Genomic DNA, 27,454 nt, shown 5'->3' with positions numbered 1-27,454 from the left:
GTTTTGGTCACCGACTGAATCCCGGCTGTGAGGACCATCTGTCTGACTTTGACCCAGCAGCTCACCGTCACATCTTCAGAGAGGAGGGAGGAGAAGCAGTGTGCGGTTGCCGTCTGTGGCAGAGTGTGTGTGTGTGTGTGTGTGTGTGTGTGTGTGTGTGTTGTTTGATACCTTACAGTATGTGCACTCCCCAGCTTTTGGCACAAACACTCTGGTCACATGAACCCGGCTGTCTCTCCGTAGCTACCATGTGGGCGCACACACACACACACACACACACACACACATTGACGCACTCCCTACACACTTGTTCTATTCCCAGCGTGAGCCTGAGATTTGTCCTCTGGCTCCAGGACAAGACGACCTCTGACCTTTTAAGCACGAGGGCGTTCTTTGGGAGACGTCTAGAGGAGGCGACAACGTTGACCCGAGAGCGGCGGTTAACATTTAGGAAGTGTCGGCTTGCCTGGTCTCGCCGCACAGGGAAGGAAAGGGAGATGATACCGGGCAGGGGTTGTGGTTGGGGGCGGGGGGGGGGGGGGGGGGTCTGAAGGCCTCCCCGGTGGCCAGGAGTCTGATCATGATGAGGATATATCAAAAGAAGTGGAAAAGAGGAGGCTGACATTTCATCAGCTGGTCTAACAAATAGACACCTCTGCTTCAGCCAGGGAGAGGTGGGGGGGAGGTGGGGGAGAGGGCGGGGGGGGGGGGGGGGGGGGGGTGATTGAAGAGACTGTCCCAGAACTGGAAGGTCATAAAATCTGTCTTGGCCGCCGGCTGCACTCTGATCCCTGTGGTGTAATGAGGACCTGATGGCTTCACTCGTCCGTAAATATCTTCTGGTGATTGGACGAGCTAATCTCGGCTAGCCGCAGACTTGTGCCCGGTCATGCCGAGGGACGAATCACGGCTCGATCACGTTTATGGTGAATCAAATGACATTTTTAGTGAGGAACCCTTAGAGAGACGTTCTTTTTTATCCTCTTTAGGTTTAACAGGACATTTTAATCTTTGGTTCATTCTCATATCAACCGGAAAACAAGCTCCTGTAAAAACCTCTGCTCGGCAAAAAACAGACCCACAGACTGAGAGATGATCTGGTGACGATAGTGGAGATCAGAGACGTATAAAGATGAACTAAATGTCCAAAATATGGCCATCTTGCTCATTATGAATCAGAGGGAAAGTCCAAACAATCTCCTTTCCTCGCCACTTTCCCTTGACCCAGAAGCAAAGAGCCACAAGGCCAAAGAAAGAGGTGAAGGAGAAGCGGTGAAAGGTCAAAGATGGCGTCGCCCGTATCCTAAATATTTCGGCTACAGGAGGAAGAGGAGACGCAGCCTCCATCTTTATTAAGTCACAGAAGGAGGAGGAGGAGGAGGAGGAGGAGGAGGAAGAGGAGGAGCTTCTCTCCAAACCTCAGAAACAAACAAACGACTCCGAGCTGGAACCGAGCTGAGGATTTAAAAAAAAAACAATCATCTCCCGGTAGAATTTCGTGGAATCAACAAGTTTAATTTCATTCAGTCACAAATGAACCGATAATCACCGCGGCTCCTGTTTCCCGTGCAGCAGCCGCTCGACATCTATAAATCCAGACACATTTTATAGCTGCGTTAATAAATGTAACAGCTCTGCAGTAATTGTGCAGCAGCTAAGAGGAAGATGTTTATTCCTCCGCAAAGTCGATCTCGAAGAGTAACAGCGTCTGGTTATTAGCAGCGTTTCCTGGCGACTTTCAGCTTTTGCACATTAATATGCAAATTGAATGCTAATCGATTTTCAAAGGTGGCACATTTATTGTGTACTTTACAGCAGAAGGGACTCAGTCAATCAGAACTGAACTATGCAGGTTCATAAGAAGGTGCTGCTTAAAAAAAGAAAACAGAACAAGGTGAGACTTTAGTTCAAGTGCAGTGCTGATAGATTACGAGCTGATAAAAAAAGATCCTTAAAGCTCACACAAAGTTTTACGAGGCAATAATCAAACATCAGGAAGTTGCATTGGATTCGACTTCCTGTGATTAAGAGTGGAAGCTGCCCTGCAACGTGCTCGGCTCTTCTCTTTATCTAAGTTTATTGTAAATCATGTGCTGATTAATTATGAGATAACGTGAGCGATAACGAATTTTTACCTAAAGAAAACAGACTGCTCTGGTTAGTGGTGCATACAATGAACATAGAAACATAAAAACACAATAAATACAACACACATAAGAAAAACAATAAAAAACAATATATATTTACTCACTATTTGCTTCTTATTTACTCACTTTTTCTAATATTTATACAAAGTAACATTTATTTAGACATAAACATATCTAAATAAAAATATATAAAAGATAAAAGATTTAAAAAGTGAACTAAAAAGTGAAATGCAAGATGCAAAACAGTTAACAGTGTCAAATTGCAATTTGCAATGTAATCCAGTATAATATAATATAATGTAATATGTGTTAATTTAACATGAAAGAATGAAAAGAGGGGGTTTTTCTTGGTGCAGGAGGAGGAAGTAGATCATGTCGGGATGCAGCAGGACAGGAAGTGGTTCAAGCAGGACAGGAAGTGGTTCAAGCAGGACAGGAAGTGGTTCAAGCGGCCGTCTGATGAGACAGATACAGTTGTAAAGATAAACGCCCTCGCAGCGTCAGGCCGGCTGAACACATGGCTTCTGCCTAATGAAGCTTTCTGGGGTTCCTCTGGTGCTTTTTACGAGCCTGAGCGCGGCAGAGGACTTAGTAGTTTTGCCAGGCCCCCTGCTGAGCGCATAATGAATGGCAGGCTGCGGCTGTGGGCTCTGCCAGGAGAGAAGAAACAGCACTGTGGAATCGTGGGCTAGCGGAGGAGAGTGTTGCTTTGTGGGTCTCGGCGGGAGCTCGCACAGATCAAACACGTCGACAGCACCGCCGCCCGCCGGGCTTCTCTGCAGACAGACCTGAGGAGGAGACGCCTCAAAGCCAGACAGGGCTTTTATACCTGTGGGTGTGTGTTTGTGTACACGGTGTGTGTGTTTGTGTGTGTGTGTGTGGCAGCGGTTGGCAGTGCTTTTCAGGAGTGAATGACGGCAGCGCGGAGGATCCTGTCATGGCTTTTTGTTTTTTTTGTTTTTTTAAGGGACTGACTTTGAAATGGATTAACAAGAAGTGACTTGATGTGAGTCCCAGGTTTGCTTTGACTCGGCTGCTTTTGATGTGGCTTCAACACACACAAACAGACACACACAGACACACACACACCTCCTCCATGTCCCTGCCTCTGTCCTTGTGTTAGTGATACTTCACAGTGAGGCAGCCTGAAGGCCTCCCTGTCCGTGCGGCGTCCAAAGGTTTCACACACCTGAGCTCTAATGGAGACGTCCACCCCAGAAGAAGAGTTGTCTTTTTGTAGTTTCTCTCTTTCTGTTCTCCAGCTCGTGCTCAGTTTCAAAAGCGTGGACACAACAAAGTGTGAACGTCCGCTCAGCCTCACGTACGCCCTCTGATGTCAGACTTTAGGTCACATGGACGTTTCGAAACCCTCGTTCCCACATAGACACTAAAAGCTTAACCTTCATCCCTCCTTCTTCCTCTCGTCCTCCCCCTCTCCGATCCTGTGTCTTCATCGTTTTATTCCTCTCCCCTCCTGACTCTTATCTCTTTGTCTTCGCTGCTTCCTTGACTTTAAATCCTCATTTCTGAATTTAAGTTTTCTTTTCGTTTTTGGCATCGCTTCATTCTTCCTCCTCTTTCCATCCTTGTTGCTGCCTCCTCCTCCTCCGTCCACTGCCCCCTTCAGGCATGTTTAGGAACTAATCTACAGACAGACGAGATGAGAGTGAGTGAGTGTCTGGAGGAAGAAGAAGAAGAGACAGGGAGTGAGGATGATGATAAGGAAGAGAGCGAGAGAGTTGGGATAAAGGTGTGTGATAGAATTGGAAGATCAAAGCTTTCTGTCACAGCGTGACTGAGCCCATGGGCATTATGGGTAAGACGGGGCACACTCTTATGGACACACACTCCGACGTGCACACGCGTACACACACACACACAATCGCGGCTGGTGTTTGACTCTGAGTGTGATTGATACTGGGCTAGATTTGGAGAATCACTGTCATTCATCTCTCTGCAGATCAAACAGCCACATAATCTCCCATAAAGCAAAGAGAGATGGAGGGAATAGAAGGGAGGGGAGGAGGGGAGAGAGAGAGAATGAGAGAAGGAGGTAGAGAGAGGTGACAAAGCCCTCATGTGTGAAATGTTTTCTTGTTTTCCATAAAAGACGATCCTTTAAAAACACATCCATCATTCGGCTCCATTAAACTGCTGCTTGGTCACATGACAGAGCGTTTATTACACCTGCTGCAGACACACAACCTGGGTGTGTGTCGTCTGTGAGAGACACACACACACACACACACACACACACAGAGCAGAGCCGGGTTCGTCAAGAGCTGCCGGGTCACGGTCTGAACTGGATCAGAATCTGGAGTCACTTCAACAGACATCAGTGACATATTGTGTTTTTAATTCCAGTCAGTTCCTCTTCTCCTCCTTCTTCTTGTTCTCGTCCATCTTCATCTCTTTCTCCTTCTTCTTCCTCCCATTGTTTTGCTCCTTTTATCTGGATCTCCATCACCTTTTTCTCTTTCCTCTTCTCATCCTAATCCCTGTTCTCCTTCTTCTTCTATTTGACCTGCCTCTTTAATCTCCTTCATCTTCTCCGAATCCTCTGTCTTCCTCTTCTGCTCTTTGTCCTCCCTCTACTCCTCCTCCTTCTCATCTGTTTCCTTCCTTTTGCATCTTCTTCTCTTCCTTTTTTCTCCCCCTCCATCCCCTTCTTCTCCTACTTCTTCTTTTCCATCTTGTCGTTGTTGCCGTCTTCACCTTCTTCCTCCTTCTTCTATACATTCATACATACATTTCTTCTAAACAGTTATTCACGAGTGTGTATTGAATCGTATGTGGATTCAAACTGGGAATGAAATAAAAGAAGAAATACAAAATATATCTAACACACACTCCGGACCCCACAGTGAGTGTTGGAGCAGTATTTAATGTGTTTGCTTATTTGTGTGTCTCTGCAGATGCACCACCCAATTCAGATGAAACCTGCAGACAGTGAGAAATCTAACGGTGAGTGGCCCCATGCACACACACACACACACACACAGACACACACACACAGAGGCAGCAGCATCACACACATACGCATCAATAGCTGGAGAAGCGATTTAGCGAGACACAGCGAGAGAATAAGACGATGGAGGGCGATGGCGTCCGGTGCTGATGTATATGAGAACATATTTTTTTAAGTGGGATGAATTATTAAGGTGCTTCACAAAGGGGGGGGGGGGGGGGGGGGGGTCAGTGAAAGTTGAATCGTTTTGGCCTCGTGCTGAACCAGCCGCTCTCCCCTGTGGCTGTTCGCTCACACGGAGATGCTGCGTGAGCTCCTCTCGCTGCACACACACACACACACACACACACACACACACTCAGACACACACTCACATTTGCCTTAATGCATTTGTCTCAACTCACACACACGAGCACCGTCGCATGATCCGTCCTCAGATCACCCTTCCTCCAAACTACATATTGCAGATCCAGCTCAGAATTGATTCCCTGTGTCGAGCCTCCTCTTCCTCCTCCTCTTCCTCCTCTTCCTCCTCCTCTTCCTCCTCCTCTTCCTCCTCTAAAGACAACATGCTACTTCAGCCATAAATAACCCACTGGATAAATATCATAGTTTCATTGTTAAAGAAGAGTGTGTCTTAAAACCGCTGGATATTAGCGTCTGGTGTCCAGGCTCCTGTAAACTTAATGTTAGAACATTTCAGGGCTTCTGACCTTTAAGGTTCTTGGAGTCTCTGAAGAACTGAAGCTGCATCTTTCACCTGAGAGTCAGATAAATAATGTTAGGGAGTAAAATCCTGTTTCCCTGACGTTAACACAAACAAATCCCATAGCCACAATGATCCCATAGGTTCTTATTGAAACACAATAGACTGTGTATACAAATGCACAGCAGGGACACTAGATAAGGACTTTAAAACTTTTTATTTCAGTTTAAAACGTCTGACTTTTGTCGGTGAATTACTCGGCTCAGTTTTTTAATTGGTTTCATTGAGATGCAGCGGCGGTGGTATTTAGTGGCGGTGGATCGGGGGGGATAAAAGGCCATGTCATCAATCTTCTGGTCCAGGGTGAGACGTTGTGGATGTGGTGTCCTTAAACAAGAGCTGAGTTAGTTTCCCTTGTTAAAGATTCTGCTGAATTACTCAACTTTACGGGTCAGTTCACACGAACGGCTAAAAAACATCTGTATTTTCTCACTCATTGTACTTCTGCAGCGAATTAAACAAAGATTTGTGTGATCTCATTTTGGTAATTCTGCAAATTTAAACTCAAAATCTAAATTTAAAAACCTAACAAATGTCTGAGAGACGTCAGGATGGAGAGTTTTTTTTATATATTTTTACATATTTGCATGACTTAGTGAGGAAATGTGGGTTTTCAGGGTTCAGGTCAACTGACCCTTCAAGCAGAGTAATTGAGCAGAATATGAAAATGGACGAAATGAGCATTTAAATCCAGTTTTAAAGAACCCAGTGTGTTCATGTAAGAAACACAGAGAGAGAGACGATCGCCCTGCCTCCCGGAGCCGCCTGATAAATCACTGTCCACTGCCGGGAAATACAATAAAAACCAGTATCCAGCAAGGCGGAGGAGAAACTCCTCTAAAAGCCATCATCCGCTCCACTGAAAAACGGCGAAAAACGACTTTATAAGACATAAACGTCAGGGTAACGACGCTGGAACTTAATAAAGTGGCCGCTCCTCACAGCTGGGACGGTAAATATGAAGTAGCCTGTACGTAACCCATCCATCCACTTAATGGTAATGACCTTTAATAAACCCAGCGTCACCGCCACTGTCACGGTGAGGCCGGGCGGCTCGGAGCTTTATTGGTTCAGACAAAGAGACGCACAGTGTCGCGCTCAGATAAGATTACTGCTGAGTCTCGTGGTATCTTGTTTGTGTGTTGAATCTCAGCGTGAGGCCGATTCCAGCTCCAGCTCCTCCCACAATGCAAAGCTGACTCCGGATCATCCCGCCGCCCGAGTCCTACGAGTCTTATCGGAACCCGCACGAGAAAAAAAGACAGAAACAGTCGATTGTAACGATATCTCCTCTCTTTCTCTTCAATCGACAGCCGAGTAAATTAATTACATCGCTGTTAGCCCGGTGGTAATCTTCCTCTGGAGTGATGCACACACACACACACACACACACACACACACTGTGTACAAAGGAGTTAAGGCTTTTTTTTTTTTTTAAACAACACTTATCTTGGCAGCGTATCCCGACGGTTTGTCTTTTAAACACACAAACAATTCAAACAGCAAAATAAACAAGTGCGCTATTGATTTCCCAGAGTGCAACAGACCGCTTATCTCTTTCGCCTCGCGGTAAGAGCTGACAGTTTCCTCATTAAAAATGAATTGGATTAGCATTGCATTGAATGTGCTGCACACACACACACACACACACACACATTGTTCCTGATTTTGCTCTCAGCTTAATTCACACTTAACCTCACACACACACACACACACACACACACGTGCACTAACACACACCACTACCTGCAGCCGCCTCTCGTTCCTGGAGATTGCACCTGCGAACGAGGGATTGTGTCAGCGGAGGAGAAAGTGAGAGACCCGTGGGGCAGGAAGATTGAGGGAAGAGGAAGAGGAAGAGGAAGAGGAGGAGGAGGGGAGGAGGGAGGCCGAGGGTGAGAGAGGACGAGCGGCAGAGTCTCAGCGAGCCGTTGGTGTTGAAGTGATAATGAGACATTGATCAGAGCCTCTTGCAGATGGAATGATGAAATACACGAGCTCTGTGTGTCTTCATCTCTCTCTCCCTCTGTCTCTCCTCTTTCTGTCTTTCCCTCGTTCCTTAATGCTTCTCTTTTGTTTTCGTTCTGTCTCTTTCTCTGTTTTTTTTTTGTCTGTTGCGTCTTTTGATTTTTCTTTTTGTCTTTTTCTGTCTCTTTGTTCTCACTAATCTTTTTTTTTTTGTTTTGTTCTTCTTCTTCTTCGTCTTCTCTATTTTTCTGTCTGTTGTCATTGTTGTACGATTCAGAGACGTTGGGCTCCAGGACAATGAGACGCTTCTCGTGCACAGTTGAGTTCAAGGTTTCAGCTTAATTCTCCAGCTGCTGATGACTGGAGCCAAATCGGCTTCAGTCCGGCACATTGGAGAGGCTCGTGAACATGTTTCAGACTCAGATTAGCTTTCGATCAGAGAACAGGACGGGGGTGAAGGTGGTGTAGTCCTCCATGGGTCCACTTTCGCAAACCTGCAAAGCTCCGATACTGAACCAGACCCGTTACCAGCTCCTATCTCTGAGTGATATCCGGTTAAAAGAGCTTGTGCAGGACTCTAATCATTTGCAAATACTTAATTCTAGTCGTGGTTTCTACTGGTGAAAAGTAATTTATATTCCTTCAATCTGAAAACACAAAGCTTCACATCGACATATTAAATTACCTCCACTCGTTCATTCACACTCTCTGTTTCCCTCTCTCCCTCTCTCTCTCTCTCTCTCTCCCCTCTGTGGCTCTGCAGCGGTGGAAGACAGGAAGTTGTTTATCGGCATGGTGTCGAAGAAGTGCAACGAGAACGACATCCGGGTCATGTTCTCGGCGTTCGGGCAGATCGAGGAGTGCCGGATCCTGCGGGGGCCCGACGGACTCAGCAGAGGTGAGGCTTCCCCGCTGCCGCTCGATTCCATCCACACCCGATGCTCCTCGTGTGATCACCTGTGGCCGAGCGGCCTCCAGCTGCCGCGGTTCACCGCGTCGAACTCGACTCGGGACTCAAACTCCCGGAGGACGTGTTTACCTCCGGCTCTGTGAGACGAGAGCTGAGCGGTTGAAGAGGATGCTTGAGCTGTTTCTCAGAGAACAAACAACTTTTTCAAATCAAAGAAACCGATAACAAATTGGATGGGCTCATTATTTTTGTTTCCGTGCGTCCCCAAAAAAACCATTCATCTGTATTTACTGTCATTATTTAAGAGAAAACACAGACTTCCTGTTTAGTTTAACCGTTTCCTGAGTGTTTTGCCTTCGCAGACGATTCTCCTGCATAATCAGCAGCTCATTACCTCTCAGATGTTTCTCCTTCACTGTCGGGCTGGAGGTTTTTCCCGAGCCGTCAGTGTCTCAGGATGTTGTTTACTGTAAACCGTGGTGATTAGTGTCGTCTGGCTGCAGGAAGCCTCCAAACTTTCACAGAGTCAAACTTAGAAATCAGTAAAAAAACAAAGAATGAGAAGTCGAAAAGGTTTTATTTACCTGTGGCGATTAAATCAAACCCTTCTTTTTACAGTTATGATTAAACCGCACATGATATAAACTGCAACCAATCACCAGATTACGATTTAAATAATTTGGAGCCGTCATTTCGTCCATTTTTATTCACAGTCTATGGATGAAAGGCTTAGGTCTCGATTTAAAATACTTAAAATAAGCCGAACCTGAAATATTGCACCGTTTAAATCTGGTTCTAATAATAGATTAATAGTTGAATTAGCCACAGAATAAATAAATCATTACAAAAGTGAAGAAAACAAACCAAAGGCCGACAGACGGTGAATCTTTTGTCCAAACTCTAAGTGTTGAGGCGTCACACTAGGATTCACAGATATTCCTTCCCTCCTGCATGTTGTTGCTTCAAATCCCCGTAGGGACTCGGATGTTGTGTTCTCTGCAGCAGTAACACAAACTGCAGCTCTGAGGATCCACACACCCAAACAAACCTCACACACTCAGAGAAGGAGAACCGTTCACGTCTTATTCCCCGTGACGTGTTCTGACCTGAGCGGTGGAAGTGAATCTGTGTAATCGTCTCTTTGTGCTCGAGGAGCCTTGAATCAGATCCTGTGATCGACCGGCTGCTTCTCTGAGAAACGCTCGAGATCCTCTTCAAGGTTTTCAACGAGTCACGCTCGAGCGAACGCAAGTGAACCACAGCGACACCTGGAGGCCGCTGTGAAGACATGATTCTCCTTTTTTTTGCGCTCTATATATCTCTTCTCCCTCCCTCTCTCTCTTTCTCTCTTTTTTCTCCCCCTCTCGCTCTCACACCTCCCTCCCTCCCTCCCTCCTCCTCCTCTTCCTCTGACCTCCTAACCTCCATTCATACCTTCACCCTCCCTGCAGATCCAGTTTAGCCTCACTGTAAGCCAGTCGGATTCTCCCACACCGACACTGGAGGCAGCCACTCTGCCACTGGGTTGGTTATATTAAAAAAAAATCACAATTCCTTTTTCTATTTTCTCCGGTAATAGAGTAAAACACAAGGAAAGGAAATGATTGTTATTTTCAGCCTCTCCATTGGGTTGTTTAAGTTTCTGCAGGGCTTCACAAAAAGTCCTGAAACCTTTTCCCTTTATCTCCGTCAATGCCTGAATATTAATATTAATTCAACTAATTGTTATTCTATATATATATAATTATATTTATATCGTCAAATAATTCAAAATCATTTATTTTATTGAAAATAAATGATTATACAAAATGTTTGCGACAATGTTCAAACTCAGAGAAATCCACGATTTTGTTCAGAGCAACTGGACGTCTGAATCACGATTGTTTGTGTCAGGTTGTTTTTTTATTGGCAATGACGGCAAAGACAACAACTCCCATGATCCCTTGCTGCTTCACCACGTCATCAGACTTTTGTTTTTGCTCTGATTGAGAGACCTCTAGTGGCAGAAGTTAATTATGATCATGATAATGACTTAACAAAAATCTCAAAATCCTCATTAAAGAACTAAAGCCCTGATTTAGTTGTCAAACCCTCCACAGCTTTTCAATAGAACATCTTCATCAACTCCTCACACACACACAAACACACCCAGAAACACACAATCACGCACACACACACAAACAATCTACCACCCACTCACCTGATTTCATCCTCCCACGCTCCCTTTACCTCCCCCTCCCCTCCCCTCCTCTGTGGTCTCTATGTTCTGAGGAGATGCAGCCTCGTCTTCCTCCTCCTCCTCCTCCTCCTCCTCTTCCTCCTCCTCCTCCTCTTCCTCCTGTCACACGAGCTGTCGCTGTCATCGTCACGCCGGCTCCATGTGGATCTGTCGGTCACGTTTTTTTATTTTTTTCTGTGCCTGTCGGACGTTCTGAATGTTTTCTATTGTTGACTCCAGTCTTATTTTCTCAGTGTGCCTCTTCCTCCTCCTCCTCCTCCTCCTCCTCAAGGTCGTCTCTATCGAGAACCGATCTTTGCCTCAAACCCAACGACTCGAACTCCCCACGATCTCCCTCCCCGTCCCTATAATCACCCTGACCGTCCTAGAATCCTCTCTCGCATCAATTTGTCCTCGTTCTTTTCCCAGACATCCCTCATCGGCCTCCTTCCCTTCCTTCCCTCCGTTCTCCTCCTTCCATCCCTTTTCAGCTTCTCTCTTTTGTCCTCATGAATATTTCAGGCGCTCTGGCCACATCCCTGTTTCTGTCGAGCTAATATAAACCACTTAGCGGCTCGGGCGAATCAAAGAGAAGATGCTTGTCTTCCAGTTTGGGCCTGGACAGTAAATAAACTCACCTATAACCAGGCTGGAGATGAATGGGTCTTTGAGGGTTTCTCTGTGCCTGCAGCTCCCAGAGGACCTCGGTCCCACCTAGCCGAGCTGCTGAGCGTCTATTAAACCGCGGTATCAATCAGAGGAGCGCCGCCGCCATCCCGCTATTAATAAAATATGGATCACACCACCAGTGGACGGCCGGGCCTGGGGAGCTACCCTACTTTTATTAAAGGACTGTTTGGTTCTCTGCTGACGACAGAATGCGGCCCGTGAGGTATTTTTAGCGCTCAAGCCAAGTCCCATCTCGGGGCCGGGAATAATAAGACAAGCACAGGCCAGTAGGAAAGCACCAGTTTCTTCCTGTTGTCATTAACAGCTTTGACTTTCATGAATTCATGTTCCGACGCTGAGGAATTCTTCATTTAGGAGCCTCAAGGTTCAAGCTGCAGGAACCGGCTAAAGATAGAAGTGTGGACAGGAGTTTCCATCAGATCATGACGCTGTAGCTTGACCAGTGTTATGAGCCCAGTCAGGAGGGTTAACCCAAATGGACGCCCGCCCCCCCCGGAGCAGCCTCCTCCAACACAAGCCGTTAAATGACAGATTGTGGCTCGTCTAAAATAGACTGTCAGAAAATGACCCCCTTTCTCTTTAACGCATGTCCTCTCTACAGTGAAGGACACATGGAAGTGTTTACTAGGTCGGTGCCACAGCATCTGATAACCTTCACCGTCCTTTTATCACCTTCTCCACATCTCTAATGTTCTGCCACTGATGGAGTTCTATATAAAAGGTGAATTAACGACATTTTCCATTGAGCAAGGACAGAAATATATATATATTTTTTACAAATAGGTATAATATTTATATTTTTAAAGGATCAGAAGTAGGAAAAGTTCAGGTGCAACGTTTCAGACATTCTCGCTCTAACTCTCTCGGAAAGCAACTTTATTTTGAAAGTCCAGGGACATTCTTGTGTTTTCACAGGGTTTTCTCTCTCTATCTCTCTCTCTCTCTCTCTCTCTCTCTCTCTCTCTCTCTCTCTCCGTCTGTTGCCTTCTCCATCCTCACAATTCCTCCCCTCTTTTTCCTCTCTGCCCTTTCACCCCCCCCCCCCCCCCCCATCCACTCTCCTCACCCAGGGCGAGTCTTATCTGATGACCTGAGACTTTTCTTCCTGCCAAGCCACGAGTCTGTCGGCCGAACCTGAACCTGTGTGTGTGTGTGTGTGTGTCTTAGTGTCTAAGTGTGTGTTGGTGTGTGCGAGCGTGTGTGGAATCAGTTCAGGCCTGGCTGCGCTAACATGGCTTGGTGGGTTTGTTAGCATATTATTAGCCGGGGGGGATTGACGAAGCACTTCTCACATTATCTCCTCTGATCACTCCCTAACCAGCCAGACAAACAACCCCCCCAAATCGCCTTTAATACAAGGGGGGGGGGGGGGGGGGTTACACTGCAGGTATGACTATTCAGTCAGTGTGAAGGAGTGAGAGGAAACAATGAAAGATGGAGAGGGACGAGGAGGAGGAGGAGGAGGAAGGCAGGGAAGGCAAATCCAAAAGTCCCCCAAAATGTGTTGCTTGTGGTCGTCTCAGATGTCCTGTGGTGGTGGGACGGGGGGGGGGGTTGTCCTGACACTGTGCTCATTTCTCCGCTGTTGTTCCTTCAAGCGACCTGAGAGCGATGTTGTCCACCTGTGAACTGTTCTCTGTATCAATCTCTGTTTTTATTTATAACGACGACGTGTCCAACCCTTTTGTCTTGTTTTTGTTCTTTCTTGTCTCCCCCCCCTCCTCCTCCTCCTCCTCTTCCTCCTCTTCCTCCTCTTCCTCCTCTTGCCCTCCTCCCTTCCACTGTCCCTCCATCCCTCCCTCCTCTCCCTTCCTCCCTACAGGATGTGCGTTTATCACGTTTTCCACCAGAGCTATGGCACAGAATGCAATCAAAGCCATGCACCAGTCTCAGACTATGGAGGTACTGTACTCTCGCCCTTTCTTCAACTCTCTCTCTCTCTCTCTCTCTCTCTCTCTCTCTATCTCTAGCTCCTCTTCAGTCATTGTGGTGACACTTTAACATGTCGGCCTCATGTTTGAGTGTGTGTGTGTGTGTGTGTGTGTCTTTGTGTGTGTCTTCCCCGAGGACAGAGGAAGCAGATAAATCCCTATCATGACAATATGAATCAAGGAAATTCTAAAAACTACCACACACACATACACCCACCTTGGATTGGAGGCTGTTAAGAGCCATAATGAAGCATTTATGTGTTTTATCAAAGTCGTACATATATTTTTCTGACACACACATTTTTAATCGAGATCCTTGAATTGTTCTCTTCGAAAATCAGGTTAAATGGCGTCAGACAGTTCAGGAGTGAAAACCTCCTCAGTGGTAAATATAGATAAACTCAGCAGCTGTTTGATTTCAGGAGGGATTTAAATAGATGACACAGATTCTGGAGAGTTTCGTCTTTAAAGTGCTGACACGCAGGTTTCATGTCTCTTCACACCAGATTACCACAATGCTCCTAAAAGTCATGATGGGAGGGAACAGTGTTGTTGAGCAGGAGCAGCTGATTCAGTCCGATCGGGGCCTTTTTCTCTCATTCGCCTTTTTCTGGTCCCAGATTTCTGAACCTTTGGCAAAGTCTCCAAACCGTGAGACACAGAGCAGCACCTCTGCCGCGGCGCCCAGGTGACATCACCGACCTCATCAGCCGCGCCTTAATGGGGCGACTGGGCCGCCGCTGCTCTGTGTTCCCACCTCCTGGTTTGGCCGGGGGGGGGGGGGGGGCCTTGTCAGTATTGTCATGCCGGCGACAGGGCGGGATGACAGGCCTGCGGTTGGGAGAGAATTACACGGTGCGCGGCGACAACTGTGAAGCGCCCGTGCGTGTGTGAGTCGGACAGGGAGACAAAAAGTGGTGATAACAAGCTGTGTTAAAGGAAAAGAGATGAGTGGCGTTCACCCCGGCGCCCCCTCATTAGAGCTGATCATGGTAATCACGGCTGCTATGGATGTGCCGCGACCCGGACACGGTGGAAAAACGCACGCTCCGCCCTCCATGTGTGCTTTCCCGTTGTCGTCCTGTGTGTGTGTGTGTCGGTGAAGTGTTTGTGTCTTTCCGAGGAGAAGGAGTGACACTCTCCACCGACGGCGTTGATATTAAACCAGAATTATCCTCGCTCTGAGCAGTCGTCTGCCACAATGGGACCAGTAAACCCTCCCAGTGTCCCCGGCTCTTATCGGGCGCACGGAGGGAAGAGGCTTAAAACCGTAACACAGCGATATTGCGGTGGACAATGGCAAAACACCTTCATTTCCATTTGAGAACACGCTGTGTAGCCTCGGGCGGGACCTGAATTGCCGCATCCGTTTGTTAATGTTCCTCAGTTTTGCAATTTAAAAGTAATTACTCTGGGTCCGAATGAGGGAATGAGGTCTGGTGAATAGAGTTGGGTTATTGTCTTGGCTCTATTGCACCCCACTGTCTCAGATAGAGCGAGATTGTGCGTTTGAGTGTTTGTGTGTTTGTGTGGGTTTTTTTTTTTTCCCGGCACATGTCACGGGTGGGGGGGGGGGGGGGGGGAGGGGGGGCAGCCAGGGCGCGCCAATTCGTCGATGGCCCTGTCACTGTCATATCCATTCTCATTACAGCCGTGACATTCAGGTGCACGCGTCCGCCGGCTGAATGTCAGGCCCTAATGAAAGTGGATACGAGCGAGACGGGTAATTCACTGTCGACCCTCTCAAGACATTTGAGGAGAAGTGGGCTCGGCTTCATTGTGTTGGGTTTGTGTTGATTTGTGTGCGTTGCATTATTCACTCCGGTTATAAACACTCATTTAGCCCTCGGCTCCCCCCGCCCCCCCCCCCCACTGTGTGGTTAGTTCCATCAACAGCACATGACACTTAGAGGAACCCTCGCACGTTGTCCTGCCCTCGCCGCACACGCACACGCCCCCTCGCCACGAACGCACAATCGCTGGAGGACATTCAGACAAGGGTTTGAGTAGAGAGCGAGAGAGAGAGAGAGAGAGAGAGAGAGAGAGAGAGAGAGAGAGAGAGAGGTGCGTTGAAGTAGAAAACAAACAGAACCGACAACTGAGCTGAAGAGAAGCGACGGAAACAGACAAAAAACATTAGATTACATTAATCAAGGGATGAGGTCACACAACGTATATAAAGATGGATGATCCCAAGATGGAGTCATATCAGGAGCCAGGGTCTAAATAGAGGTCTGGGACACCCCCCAAAAAAACTCCTGGTTTGCGGGTTGGACTCTTCTAACCCTAAACTCCAGATAATGTCCAATAAATGAAGGTCTGGAGATTTTCTGGAGATTTTCCTATCGCACATGAAGAAGCAGCAGGCGATTGTCCGGGTCAGAAACGTTCACTACAACAGGGAAATGTCCGAGACATGTCAAATCTCCAAGTGGACGTCCCCTTCGTCCACGGCGAGGAGACGCTCTCTGGAACATTTCCCTCTGTGCTGCAGTTCACAGAGCAGCTTGTGAATCTCTCCCTCTTCTTCTGGCGTTGTTGTTGTTGGAACATTAGGTCAAAGCAACGTGCTCAGAGAACCCCCGCCGCTAACAGAGCCCCCCCGCTGTCCCGTTAGTTAGCGGAAGACGACATGGTTTGACATTTAAAGGCTGCGTGAGTGGTAAATAGATGAGACGGAGAAGGTTCACAGCACAGGAACTCTCCTGAAAGCTGCGTGAGATTGATTTTCAAGGTAAACCGAGCGGAGCTTATAAGTTCAGTTTGTGTGAGTGCTTCTAAACATCTGGGGAAAGACGGGAAGTGATGTGTGAGGCTCTCTCCGTGGTTGTGTGCCAGATTTCGGCCTCTGGGAGCGGGGGAGCGTTTATTGGCTGAGTGCACTCTCCTGGTTACGTCCGTGGCGAGTCTGGAAACTTCCGCAAAAAAAGTTTGGGTGGACGAGGTCAAACCGGTGCTGAGGTTTTTCTATTTTTTGCCAACAAGCTGTAATTACCTCGTTATAAGGTTTGGATATGATAATTACACCAGGAGCTTATTGCTACGTCTGAGGTGTCAGTCTGAGAGCACAGGTTGTCCTGACATCATGGACATCTGTCAATCACAGGTGGAGTGTGAGACCAGGACATTAAACGTCTTAACCTTAAATCAGCTGAACAGGGAGAATGTTTCCTCTTTCACTTCTGAGAGAAGTGAAGAATAGACTTTAATCATGTTCCTATATTGGTCCTTAAATGATATCTTATTATATTGACTAGTAAAGAAGCATTCACTGTATCTAAGGCAGCTTTATAGAGTTAGAAATAATAGAAATGAAACAAATCAAATCCAGAAAATAATAGTAGAAATACTCAGGATAGTGGAACTTGTCGTCTAAGGCCTTGGTGAAGAGTTGAATAATTATTTAACATTTACTGCACTTAATTATAACATTATAAACATGTGGGTGTGTATAAATTAAGATTTAAACACTGATCCAATCAAAGTTAGGTTAACGGGAGGCTCTAGAGGGCGCTGTTGCTCATTGACGCTCTAGAACGTCAAATCCCAATATGAAGACATTTTAAAGAAGTTTTCTTGAGGGTCAGTCCACCTGTGAAATGATGAAAACACTTTAATAAGTTTATAAGAGGTAAAGTTGTGAGGCTCATTTCTGATAACTGCAAACAGAAATAACTTTTAACTCCCGTAGAATCGTCTCCTGATGAGACTTCACTTTGTCTCTGGTGAGACGCTGTCTGCAGATAAAGAAATGAATGGACGCTTCACCACCGACACGGAGTTAATGGCATGTTATTATTACAATATCTGAAACCAGAGACTATTTAAGACCAAACTGGAGCAACAGCTTTTTACGAGTGTGAATTATCAGTCCTCCGCTGAATGACACTGTTACTGTTATTGTTGAATTCTTTGTATTTTTAGGTGTTAACAATGTTCCGGAGACTCGTGAAATACTTGCCGAGGTAGAGCCATCACATCGCCCCCTGCTGTTTTCGTTCAACAGTGGCCAATTGAAAACCAATCAGCTGGGTTACAGATTTAGTTTTAACACAACATGAGGTATAATTGAAGAGCAGCAGGATTTTCACAAGACGCCCATCGACAACAAACACCGATAAAACATCCGCGGCTCCTCGAGCGCTTGGAAGACAAAGAGATCACGGATGATGACAATTTGAGAAGATCTTAATACAATGTTGTGTTTTGTTTTTTTTATCTGAATTTGTAAATGAAGTTCAAATTTGGCACGTTTTTATAACTTAAGAGATTCCTATCTGTTTACAGTGCAAACAAATAAATCAACGTTTTAATGAGGACGGATTCTATAGATTTTATTTGGATCTGCACCGGATTTCCAAAATTAATAATCTCACAATTTTAAAGAGATTGAAAAATTACTTCCTGCCTTCTTTCTTGACCCATTTATTGGGTTATCTCACAAACCGACAGGGATCAGTTTTTTCCTGTGTCTCCTTCACAATAAAACTCCACCCTGTGTTCTCCGGGTTGGAAACTTCTAATTCGAGCAGTAGCCGTTAAAATCTGTCATTTATTTAAGAATACAATAATCCTATAGCACTAACGAAGAAAAACTACCCTTGATTACATAATATAAATTTCTCTGGTGTTAATATGGATGTAAACACTTTAAAATTACATCTAGTTCAATGTCGTCTTTGGATTGATGTGAAATCTCAAAAAGCAGCTCAGTGAAATTTGTTATTTTCTTGGTCAGGGACGTTTTCTTCATCCGGAGTCACGCAGCGTCTGATTTATGAAAGTTCAAGCTGTTGCTAATCTCTGATGAATTATTAAATAATCCCCCTCTGGTGAAATCAATGGTGATTTGTTTCTTTGAGTGAAACCGACAGACGGTTGAAGTCGCCCCTCGTCTTCTCGTCTTTTCAGGCCGAAGTTGAGACCTGAGAAAATTCAACGTTTTCCCTTAAAGAGGTTTTTAAGGTAGAACCGGCATCAGCGGGCGTAGGGGCCCCTCGTCCTCGGCCCGGCTCCCAGGGCAGGACTCTCATTCTGGGGCTGAATTTCCCCCGGCTCGCTGGGTGTCAGCCGGAGTAATGAGATATTTAGCCGAGCGGGATTGGGGAGCTCCCGTCTCGGGGGGAATCGAACGGCGAGGCCCCCGAACTGACACCCCCCCCCCCCCCCCCCCCGAAATGCAATTCTCCCGTCGTCTCCTTTTATCTGTCTCCTTTTGACTGGTGGAGAGACGCAGTGAATACGGCCCCGGCGTCACCAGACAGGAGACACGCTCATTCGGCTGATAGAGTCGAGACCCGGCACACACAGACACACACTGTCGAAAACACACAACCTGCCAGGAGGTTGTCGTTTTATTTTACTCCCTTTATTTTTCATCTTATTGCATATTTACTTCCCTGACTGGGAATGTAATATTTAACTATCATCAGAATGTGTAAGACTCATCCAGATCGCCCCCTGGTGGCCGGATGCAGCATAGAGATAATGATACCACACCATTGAATAACTAATTAAACCCAAATTAATCAGAAACATGAAAACCTGACCATAGAGAAGTGCCTACTTTTAAATTTAGGCCCATCTGCCAACATGGAGGAGGCGTGAATTATGAACTACACGCAGCCAGCCACCAGGGGCTCTTTATCCTCCGGTGGCCGATGCTGGGCTGCAGCTTTAATCAGGTGCATTGTGGGATTTTATTCTTTTTAAGTTATAGTTGTCAGTACGAGTGTGTATTAGATATTTGATTTGTTACTCGCCTCCACACACACTCACACACACACACACACACTCGATTAAATACACTTTTTTATAATTGTACAGATCTCAAAATATTCCTCTTACCCTCTCAACCTCTTCTTCAGCCTTCCAGTCACTTTATCTAATTTTCCCTCTCTCTCTCTCTCTCTCTCTCTCTCTCTCTCTCTCTCTCTCTCTCTCTCTCTCTCTCTCTCTCTCTCTCTCTCTCTCACACACACACACACACACACACACACCCACATACACATATGCACACACACACTCACACCAAGTCTTTCTCTGTGCGAGGTGATGAAATAGTTGGAGAACACAGGAAATCTCTTTCTGGTGAAACCATTCTGGACTCTGAGATAACTGAGCCCTTGTGGGGGGAAGACGAGAGCCCCACTGGATTTAGAGTCAAGTTTCCTTTGTGACTCTGTGTGTGTGTTAGTGTCCCGTGTCAGCGAGTGTGTGCATGTGTTAGTGGATGTATGTAAGTGTGTGTGTGAGAGGTTTAAATTGAAAATAGATTATTTTTTCTTGACTTTTTTGCTGATGCACAGTTTTTTGAAAATTTGTGTTGATTGGTCTTTGTGGAATCAGTTTTCTAAGTCCTTCTGGGTGTATGTCTGTGTGTGTGTGTCTGTGTGTGTGTGTCATCATAGAAATGTCCCATATAGAAAATTGCTTGACTTTATAATAAGGAGACAGAATATGAGTCATTATCATTTAATTATTTGCAGCCTTTATTTTGACCAAGTTTCAAGTTCCATAACTCTGTCTTGTGTTTTCTTCTCCTCCTCTTCCTCTCCTCTCCTCCTCCTCTCCTCCTCCTCTTCCTCCCCCTCAGGGCTGCTCGTCTCCCATCGTGGTGAAGTTTGCCGACACGCAGAAGGACAAGGAGCAGCGGCGTCTGCAGCAGCAGCTGGCGCAGCAGATGCAGCAGCTGAACAGTGCGACCACCTGGGGGAGCCTGACCGGCCTGGGCGGCCTCACCCCGCAGTATCTGGCTGTAAGGAGAGCCGCCGCGTCGCCCACCATCATCTCCACCTCCTCCTCCGCCCCTTACTGCAGCCCCATGGCCAACGCCGCCGCAGTCAGTGCCCCAAACCAAAACTTTCAACTTGAAAAAGTCCCAGAACACCTCTTTTTTCCTTTACCCTCTCTCTTTTCTTCTTTGATTTCTGCCACTGCCCCCCCCCCCCCCCTCCCACCACCCCACCCCTTGCCTGAGGGGGTGCAGTGGGGAAATGAGGTCTCTGAAGACAAAGATATATCTCAATGATTTACCACCAGGGAAAATTAAACTTACAATAGTCCATGAAAAGCCAAAGTGAAGTCACCTTCAAGAATTACATGTCCCGTCAATATGTTTCTGCAGAAAGAACAAGAAATTTCATTAACTGATTATATTACTGATTATACTCAAATACTAAAATAATGTAAATATAAAAAATATTACTTAAGGGAGCTTTTTATATCAAGATCAGAAATAATTGTGACCGCCAAGGAAGCATTCATTCAACTTTATAGAACTATTTATTGTTTGGAAAGTTTGTGAGTTTATAGAATACTTCCAGAAAATGTAGAACATATTTCAATTGTTCTTTAGTATCTACTCAGTATTTTTAGTTTTAATATTTAACCAAACCAAAATTCATATAGGATACTATATGTCTAAATTAATTAATAGTTTAGATGAATTTTTCTTAACATTATTGCTTTATTTTTACTAAATCATAGCTTAAGGTAATTCCTTAAAAGAAAACATTTAAAATCCCATTGGATAGACTGAAAAATATTTTGTACAAAGGTTAATATTTATTTTTCTGATGGAAACACGAGCAGTAAAAACCTGTTTTCACAGTAATTTTCCAATCGAAGTTATAATAGTGATAAACTCTCGGGGCTTCTGGTGGAGTTCCACAGGAAGGTGTTTGTCTGGGGGGGGCGCTCGGGCGTCCACAAATCCCCAATTTGCGAGCGGCTGCAGCAGAAGCTCGACTGGTAATTTGTTTGATTGGGAACTTACTGGGATTCTTTGTTTTCAGACGCCTCATTCTCTCTCCCCCCCCTTCGCTCTACGGTCCTCAGCCTTTTCAGGACTCGTCTCGTGCAGAGATTTTGTCTCCAACACTCGACTCGTCGCTCTTCAGCTTCTAAATTAAGCTTTAGAATAAGCGTCTCAAAAAGGCTGCAGGATTATATTCTTTATTCTTTCTCTTTATTCTTTCTCCAAACTGCAATTTGCACCTGTCTTGTCAGCAGAGCTCAGACAAACGTCCCGTCTTCACTGGATATTGATTTGTCTTTTTTCGAGGGGAACAATTAATAATAATGAGATCCCCCCCAAAAAAAGAAGGGGTTTTGTGAATCCTAGTATTTTTCCAGTCCTCTATTCTGGGGGAGAAAGAGAGAGCCAGAGACTCGCCCGCACACACAACAGGAAACAAGATGTTAATTTGCTGTTAATTTGAGTCTTTGAAGGATGACGTTTTTGACGGCATCAGTATTCCACTTTTGTTTCCGGAATCTAATTAGTCGGTTAGATTATAGCTTTCATGCTCAACTTGTCTGGAAGAATCACGGCTGGAACACAAACAGCGATCGCTTTAGAGGAGAGATCAAACTACATTAGCAGCTCATTTACTCATCGGGCGCTGATGCAAAAAAAAACCACATCGCTAAACTCGCTCATTACGAGTTTAGCTTTTTTCCCGGCGTAGCGTCACATAGACACGTGTAAAAGCTTTCCCGTTCCCACTCGGCTCGCTGTGTTTCTCCTTCTCCCCCTGTTTATCAAACCTCGTTTCTCATCCCCTCTCTCTCTCTCTTCTCTTTCTCCATCAGCTGCTCCAGCAGGCGACCTCCTCCAGTAACTTGGGAGCCTTCAGCGGGATCCAGCAGATGGCCGGTGAGTGCAAATACCAAAAAGGAAAAATCGGTTCGATGATGAACTCCCCTGGAATCACGCTCCTCTGTGGCTCTCCCGCTCTTTGTTGCACCTCTCGTGTTATTTCTTTATTTTCTACAGACTTCTTAACTAAAAAAAAAGAGAGAACGGACCAAAGAGCATAACAGATGAACTCGCGTGGCGGATAGAGAGAGAGAGAGAGAGAGAGAGAGAGAGAGAGAGAGAGATCTTTGCCCTCCAGATTTATTAACTGTTGCTAAGATTTATCTTGATCTTTTAATGAGGCCAGACAGGAGCGGTGCCCTGGGCGAGGAACAGTAACACCGAGGCTTTGTCAGGGAGAGATGAATCACGGCGAGGAGGAAAAGTAAAAAGGTTCCGGAGAAAATGGTTAAAAAAGTGTGAGACGGTGCTCTGCGGCCTGGCGCCATCTACTGGTGGGTTCTCGGAGGGGGGGGGGGGGGGGGGGGGCGGATCTGTCGGCTCTTCTCCTTTGTATCTGCAGGATCACATGAAATTAAGCTTATTGCTGAAAACAGGCATTTATAAACTTACTATACGAGACGTGGGGAGACGGACTCAGGGTTCCTGCAGGTGAGGTTTAAGATCAACGTCAAGAACGACAGATATGAAGGAGAGTAAAAATAGAAAGAAGCAAAAGGCAAAACATAAGCTTATGTTTAGTTTTAGGTGAATGAACTATAAAATATATGTTGTTGAACTTTCAAACATGGTCCCATCCCAAGTTTGTCAGATTCTCTGTGTTTATATGAATCTGGACATGTTTGTGTCCATAACAGAATTTTAGCCCATCATTTTTCTATTAATTCTGATATCTGCTCCCTGTTCAGTTTTCAGGGTGCTAATAGCTTGAAATTATTAAAGAGGGAGTACTCTTGCATTCTGAGGGCTTAACATTTTGTATTTTTAATAAACTCTGAATTAAATTTCAGCCAATTTAGGGCCACAAGGCTCAAGATCCAAACCCAAATTGTAAAATAAAGTCTTTTTAAAAAAAGTTCTCTTTCTGAATAGGAAATAGGACACGAGGAGATAGGAAAGGGAGTGTTGAGGGACAGTGAGAATCTCTGAGGTGAAGCTGATGCAATAAAAAATGCATATTGTTTTAACCCAGTTCTGGATTAACTTGAGCCCCGAGCGCCTCCTTCTGAACACAGGATGAAAAACTGTGTGTTAAGAAATACAATTCAAATTCATTTAAGACTTTCAGGGTCCCTCTCTCTCCCCTCCCTCTCTCTCTCTCACCTTCACACTTCTCCTCCCTTCCTCTCCTTCGTCTGTTCCCATCCCTCTTTAGCTTTTCTCTGTGTGGGAGGTTCCAGCTCCTATTGAGCAGTGGTCTAAGCGTGATGGGAGTCTGTGGTCGAGGCCTCGTCTTGTTGTCTTGTGTCGCGTCCCCCTCGAGTGTCGAGGCCTCTCCGTTTCCCCTGTGGCTGTTTTTCAAGGTTTTTCTCCACCTCATCCTGTCAGATAAATAGTTGAGATAAGATTTGGTGAGTAGCGGCGTCTGAATCTGGAGATCCGCTCGTCCTCCCATCTGCGAGAGGCGGCGAGCGGCGGGGGCGGGAGAGAGAGAGAGAGCATTAGTGATTGGCAGGAGATGTGAGGCAGCTGAATGACATCTGGTCCCAGTCTTTAACACGAGGAGCCGCCGAGCCGAGAGGCTTCAATTACACCAATGAGCATTCAATTAGACGCAGCCAACGCCAGCCTGGTGCAGCCCTGCGCCGCCGTACAGGCTGCACACACACACACACACACACACAGACACACACACACACACAGACACACACACGCCTCCTCGCACACGTATGTACTCACAGTGTCTCACACACCATCTGCACAGCCCGGATACTCTGATGTGGGAAGTGGATTTGTCTCATTCTGTCCCTCTGCCTTCTCTCACTCTCTTCTCTTCCTCTTCTTCTTCTTCTCCTCTTCCTTCTCTCGGCCTCATCTCTTCTTTATTCCCCTCTAACCCAGTTATTTTTATCTCCTGCCGGCTCCTCTTCTCCTTATAACTGTCTGGAAAATGTATGTTCAATGAGGGAGATAGCCTTTGACAAATGCATGTACGAATTGGTGTCGAGCTGCTTTGAGAGATGGGGGGAGGAGAGAAAAGAGGTTGCACGGAGAGAGAGAGAGAGAGAGAGAGTTGCTGCGAAGGCGTCTTTGCCATTCGTCTGTGGAGGGGAAAAGAGGTGGAAGAGTTTGGGAACTGGAAAGAAACGTAAGAGAGAAACTTGGAATGAAAGAAAGGAAGTCAAAATTAAGGAGGGACAAGCAATTAAGATACGGGAAATTGGAAAAAAAGGATAAAGGGCAGAAAAAACGGATAGAAAAGGCATCGGAGGGCAAGAAAAGGAAATGAGGATGAAGTGGGGATGTTGATAAAGGGAGCGAGGGAAGGAAGAAAAGAAAGAACAATTAATAAAAGGTATATAAAAATACAAAAGGAAGGCGGGCAAAGGAAAAGGGATGAGAAAGAGGACATGGAGTGACATGACACAAAATGAGTAACAGGGGAAGAAGAAGAGAAAGGAAAGGAACAAGAGGAGGGGAAAGACAGTGAGGAAAAGGAGGGGAAGAGAGGAAGAGGGAGGAATGGTTAAAAAGAAAAGAGGCAAACAGAAAAATGGGATGTGATTTAAAAAAAGAAACAGGAAGCTGAGGTGAGGGATGTGAACCCTCACCCTGTGCTGCTCATCGCTCACTTCTTGTTTACACTCGACAAACACTGAAGTGCTTTTAAAGCGCCAGCGTGGGCCAATCCCCGCCTCCGCGGTCAAATCCGCCCAATCAGCTGCTTTCTACCGGAGCGGCGGAGTGGAACAGGCCAGTGAAATTCAAATCTCCTTAGGTTCCTGTAAGAGAAGCCGTGAAGAAGAGGAGCTCTCGTGAAAATCTGCTTCACGGCGTCTGAAGCTCAGGAGAAAAAACACACAAAAGGTCTGAATTAGTGCGAGAGAGAGACGGGCGGCACACAAACACAAACACAAACACAAACACAAACACAAACACAAAATCCATTCAAGCTTTTTTGGGGGGCGTCTCATGGAGAAATTGGAGAAAATGGCTTTGAAACCAGATTGGTTTTGGTTTCGTACAGTAAGCACGGAGTCACACTCAGGTGTTCACGCTTGTTACTGCACGCACACACACACACACACACACACACACACACACACACACACACACACAAGGCTCGTCTCCTGCAGCAGCTCGACTCCACCACCTCAAGAGGAGAAAAGATTGTGTAGTCACTGGAAGTCGTCTCTGCTTCTCTTTGGTTTTGATTTAATTGACCAGTCGGTGCTGTGGTGAACCAGGCGTGTGCTGTGATTGGCTGCGGCTGTCAGCCTGGTCGTCTGGGTTCAGGAAAATCTGTGTTTGGATGTGACGAGGTGGATCTTCTTCGTGGTGTCTTGTTTGTGTGTGTGTGTGTGTGTGTGTGTGTACTCCCATGATACTGTATATACATCCAGACTGTATATACGACACATATACCTCACATTGACAGTGTCCACCCTTGTAACCTGTTCTCTAACAAAGCCATGAGTCAGAGGAAGCTGCTGAGGCCTCTCACACACACACTCACCAACAGACACACACACTCACAGACTCACACACACCACCGAGTGTCACATCACACCGAGAGCCTGACTGATAGAAAGCTGATATGGATTATTGACAGATGTATCGTATCATAATTGACAGATTTGCAGTTTTGCATGAAGTTTAAAATATCGACTTTAACCTGAGAAGTCTCAGTCAGGCTCTGATCAGGACCCATATTTGTATTTTATTTATTGTAATACACAAAGGAGCACAACTCACCTCCTAGATAACGAGACCAGAGAAGTTGTGTTGTTTTTTTTTCCACACTAAACTAAAACTAAATTGTTGACTCTATTTCTGCCTCAGAGGAGAAAAACCTGAAAACTCCAACAGCTGCTTCCACTGATCTAAACTCATCTGGGACTTATTAGTGGAATCAGCTATTCTGGTGTTTGTCCCCCCCCCCCCCACCCCCAAACACACACACACACACAGTCAGAGCAGCAGTACACACACGACCACACACTGTTACTCCTGTTGGCCTCCGGGCGCCGAGCAGCCGACTCGAGCTCAGTGAGCGTCCCGCGCCGCCAGGTGAGCGGGCCGCGCCTCAGCCACGCCCCCCAGGTTTGACTCCACCCTCTCTGGCTCCTCTCTCCAGGTATGAGCGCTCTGCAGTTGCAGAACTTGGCCACTTTAGCGGCGGCAGCGGCGGCGGCCCAAAACTCGGCCAGCCCCTCCAACGCAAACCCCCTGTCCTCCAACGCCGCCTCCCTTGCAGCGTTGACCAGCCCAGGTAACGCCGCAGCCTCTCGGGTTGGGGGGGGGGCTCCGACGCCGGGGGGGGGGCTCAACGCCTGCCTTACGTTCTCCGCTCTCCACCGTTGCCATCACCAGTGTTGTCGCCCCACTGTGATCCCGGCACCATCACCGAAACCATCCACCGAAACATCACCACCATCATTGTTCAGATCCTCGTCCGTGTCGTCCTCTCTCTCTGGTGTGTGTGTCTGTCTGTGTGTGTCCACCTCCATCACACAAGATGTGTTGTTGACGTGCCGCCTTCCTGCGTCCCACGCGTCACTTCCTCATCACCCAACGCCCACGCCATCCCGTGACACACGCACTGTCCACGTGTGCATGTGTGTGCGTTCTGTGCTTCAATGTCAGGATTGTAGGACTTGTTGTTGTTGTTGCTGTTGTTGTTGTTTCACAGCAGACTGGGTTTGTGTGTGTGTGTATGTGTGTGTCTGTGTGTGTTGTTTATCTGCTCATGGCCCTGGGGGGGGGGGGGGGGGATGTAAGAACTACCAGGTTGATGTCAAAACTCGATTCAGGTTAAACACCCCCACCTTCAGATTTCTCTTACTCCTTTTTTCTCCTCCCGCCTCGCTCATCCACATCTCTCCTCCTCCTCCTCCTCCTCCCTCCCCCCCTCCTCCTCCTCTTCTTCCTCCTCCTCTCGTCTCCTCCTGTTCCCTCTCGTTGCCCTCGTCTTTTGCTGCTGCCCTCCTTTTGACAAGCTCCCTGTTTCTGCTCCATCATTCTCCCCTTTCATGTCGGCTCGGCCTCGCTCCAGCAGCCGTGGCTCTGCCGTCTCTTTCGGAGCATGAATATG

The 27,454-nt window shown here is 46.5% G+C and overlaps 1 protein-coding gene across 10 annotated transcripts in view; it reads left to right on the top strand.

The window, feature by feature from the left end:
* The window catches only part of celf2 (cugbp, Elav-like family member 2), a gene marked incomplete at its 5' end in the record, with an annotated part of 50,083 nt that overhangs the window by 8,000 nt on the left and 14,629 nt on the right, over positions 1–27,454 (top strand). For 4 of the 10 annotated variants that reach the window (XM_062382896.1, XM_062382895.1, XM_062382894.1 and 1 more), the window contains 6 exon segments: positions 5,063–5,111; positions 8,613–8,747; positions 13,490–13,569; positions 20,194–20,439; positions 22,194–22,257; positions 26,498–26,632. In XM_062382896.1, the coding sequence (XP_062238880.1) occupies positions 5,063–5,111; positions 8,613–8,747; positions 13,490–13,569; positions 20,194–20,439; positions 22,194–22,257; positions 26,498–26,632 (709 nt within the window). 10 annotated transcript variants of the gene reach the window in all.

This window comes from Platichthys flesus, chromosome 23 (assembly GCF_949316205.1).
Source record: "Platichthys flesus chromosome 23, fPlaFle2.1, whole genome shotgun sequence".
Lineage (NCBI taxonomy): Eukaryota > Metazoa > Chordata > Actinopteri > Pleuronectiformes > Pleuronectidae > Platichthys > Platichthys flesus.
Note: the sequence above shows the minus strand (reverse complement) of the source record. Positions and strands in the feature narration are given on the sequence as shown.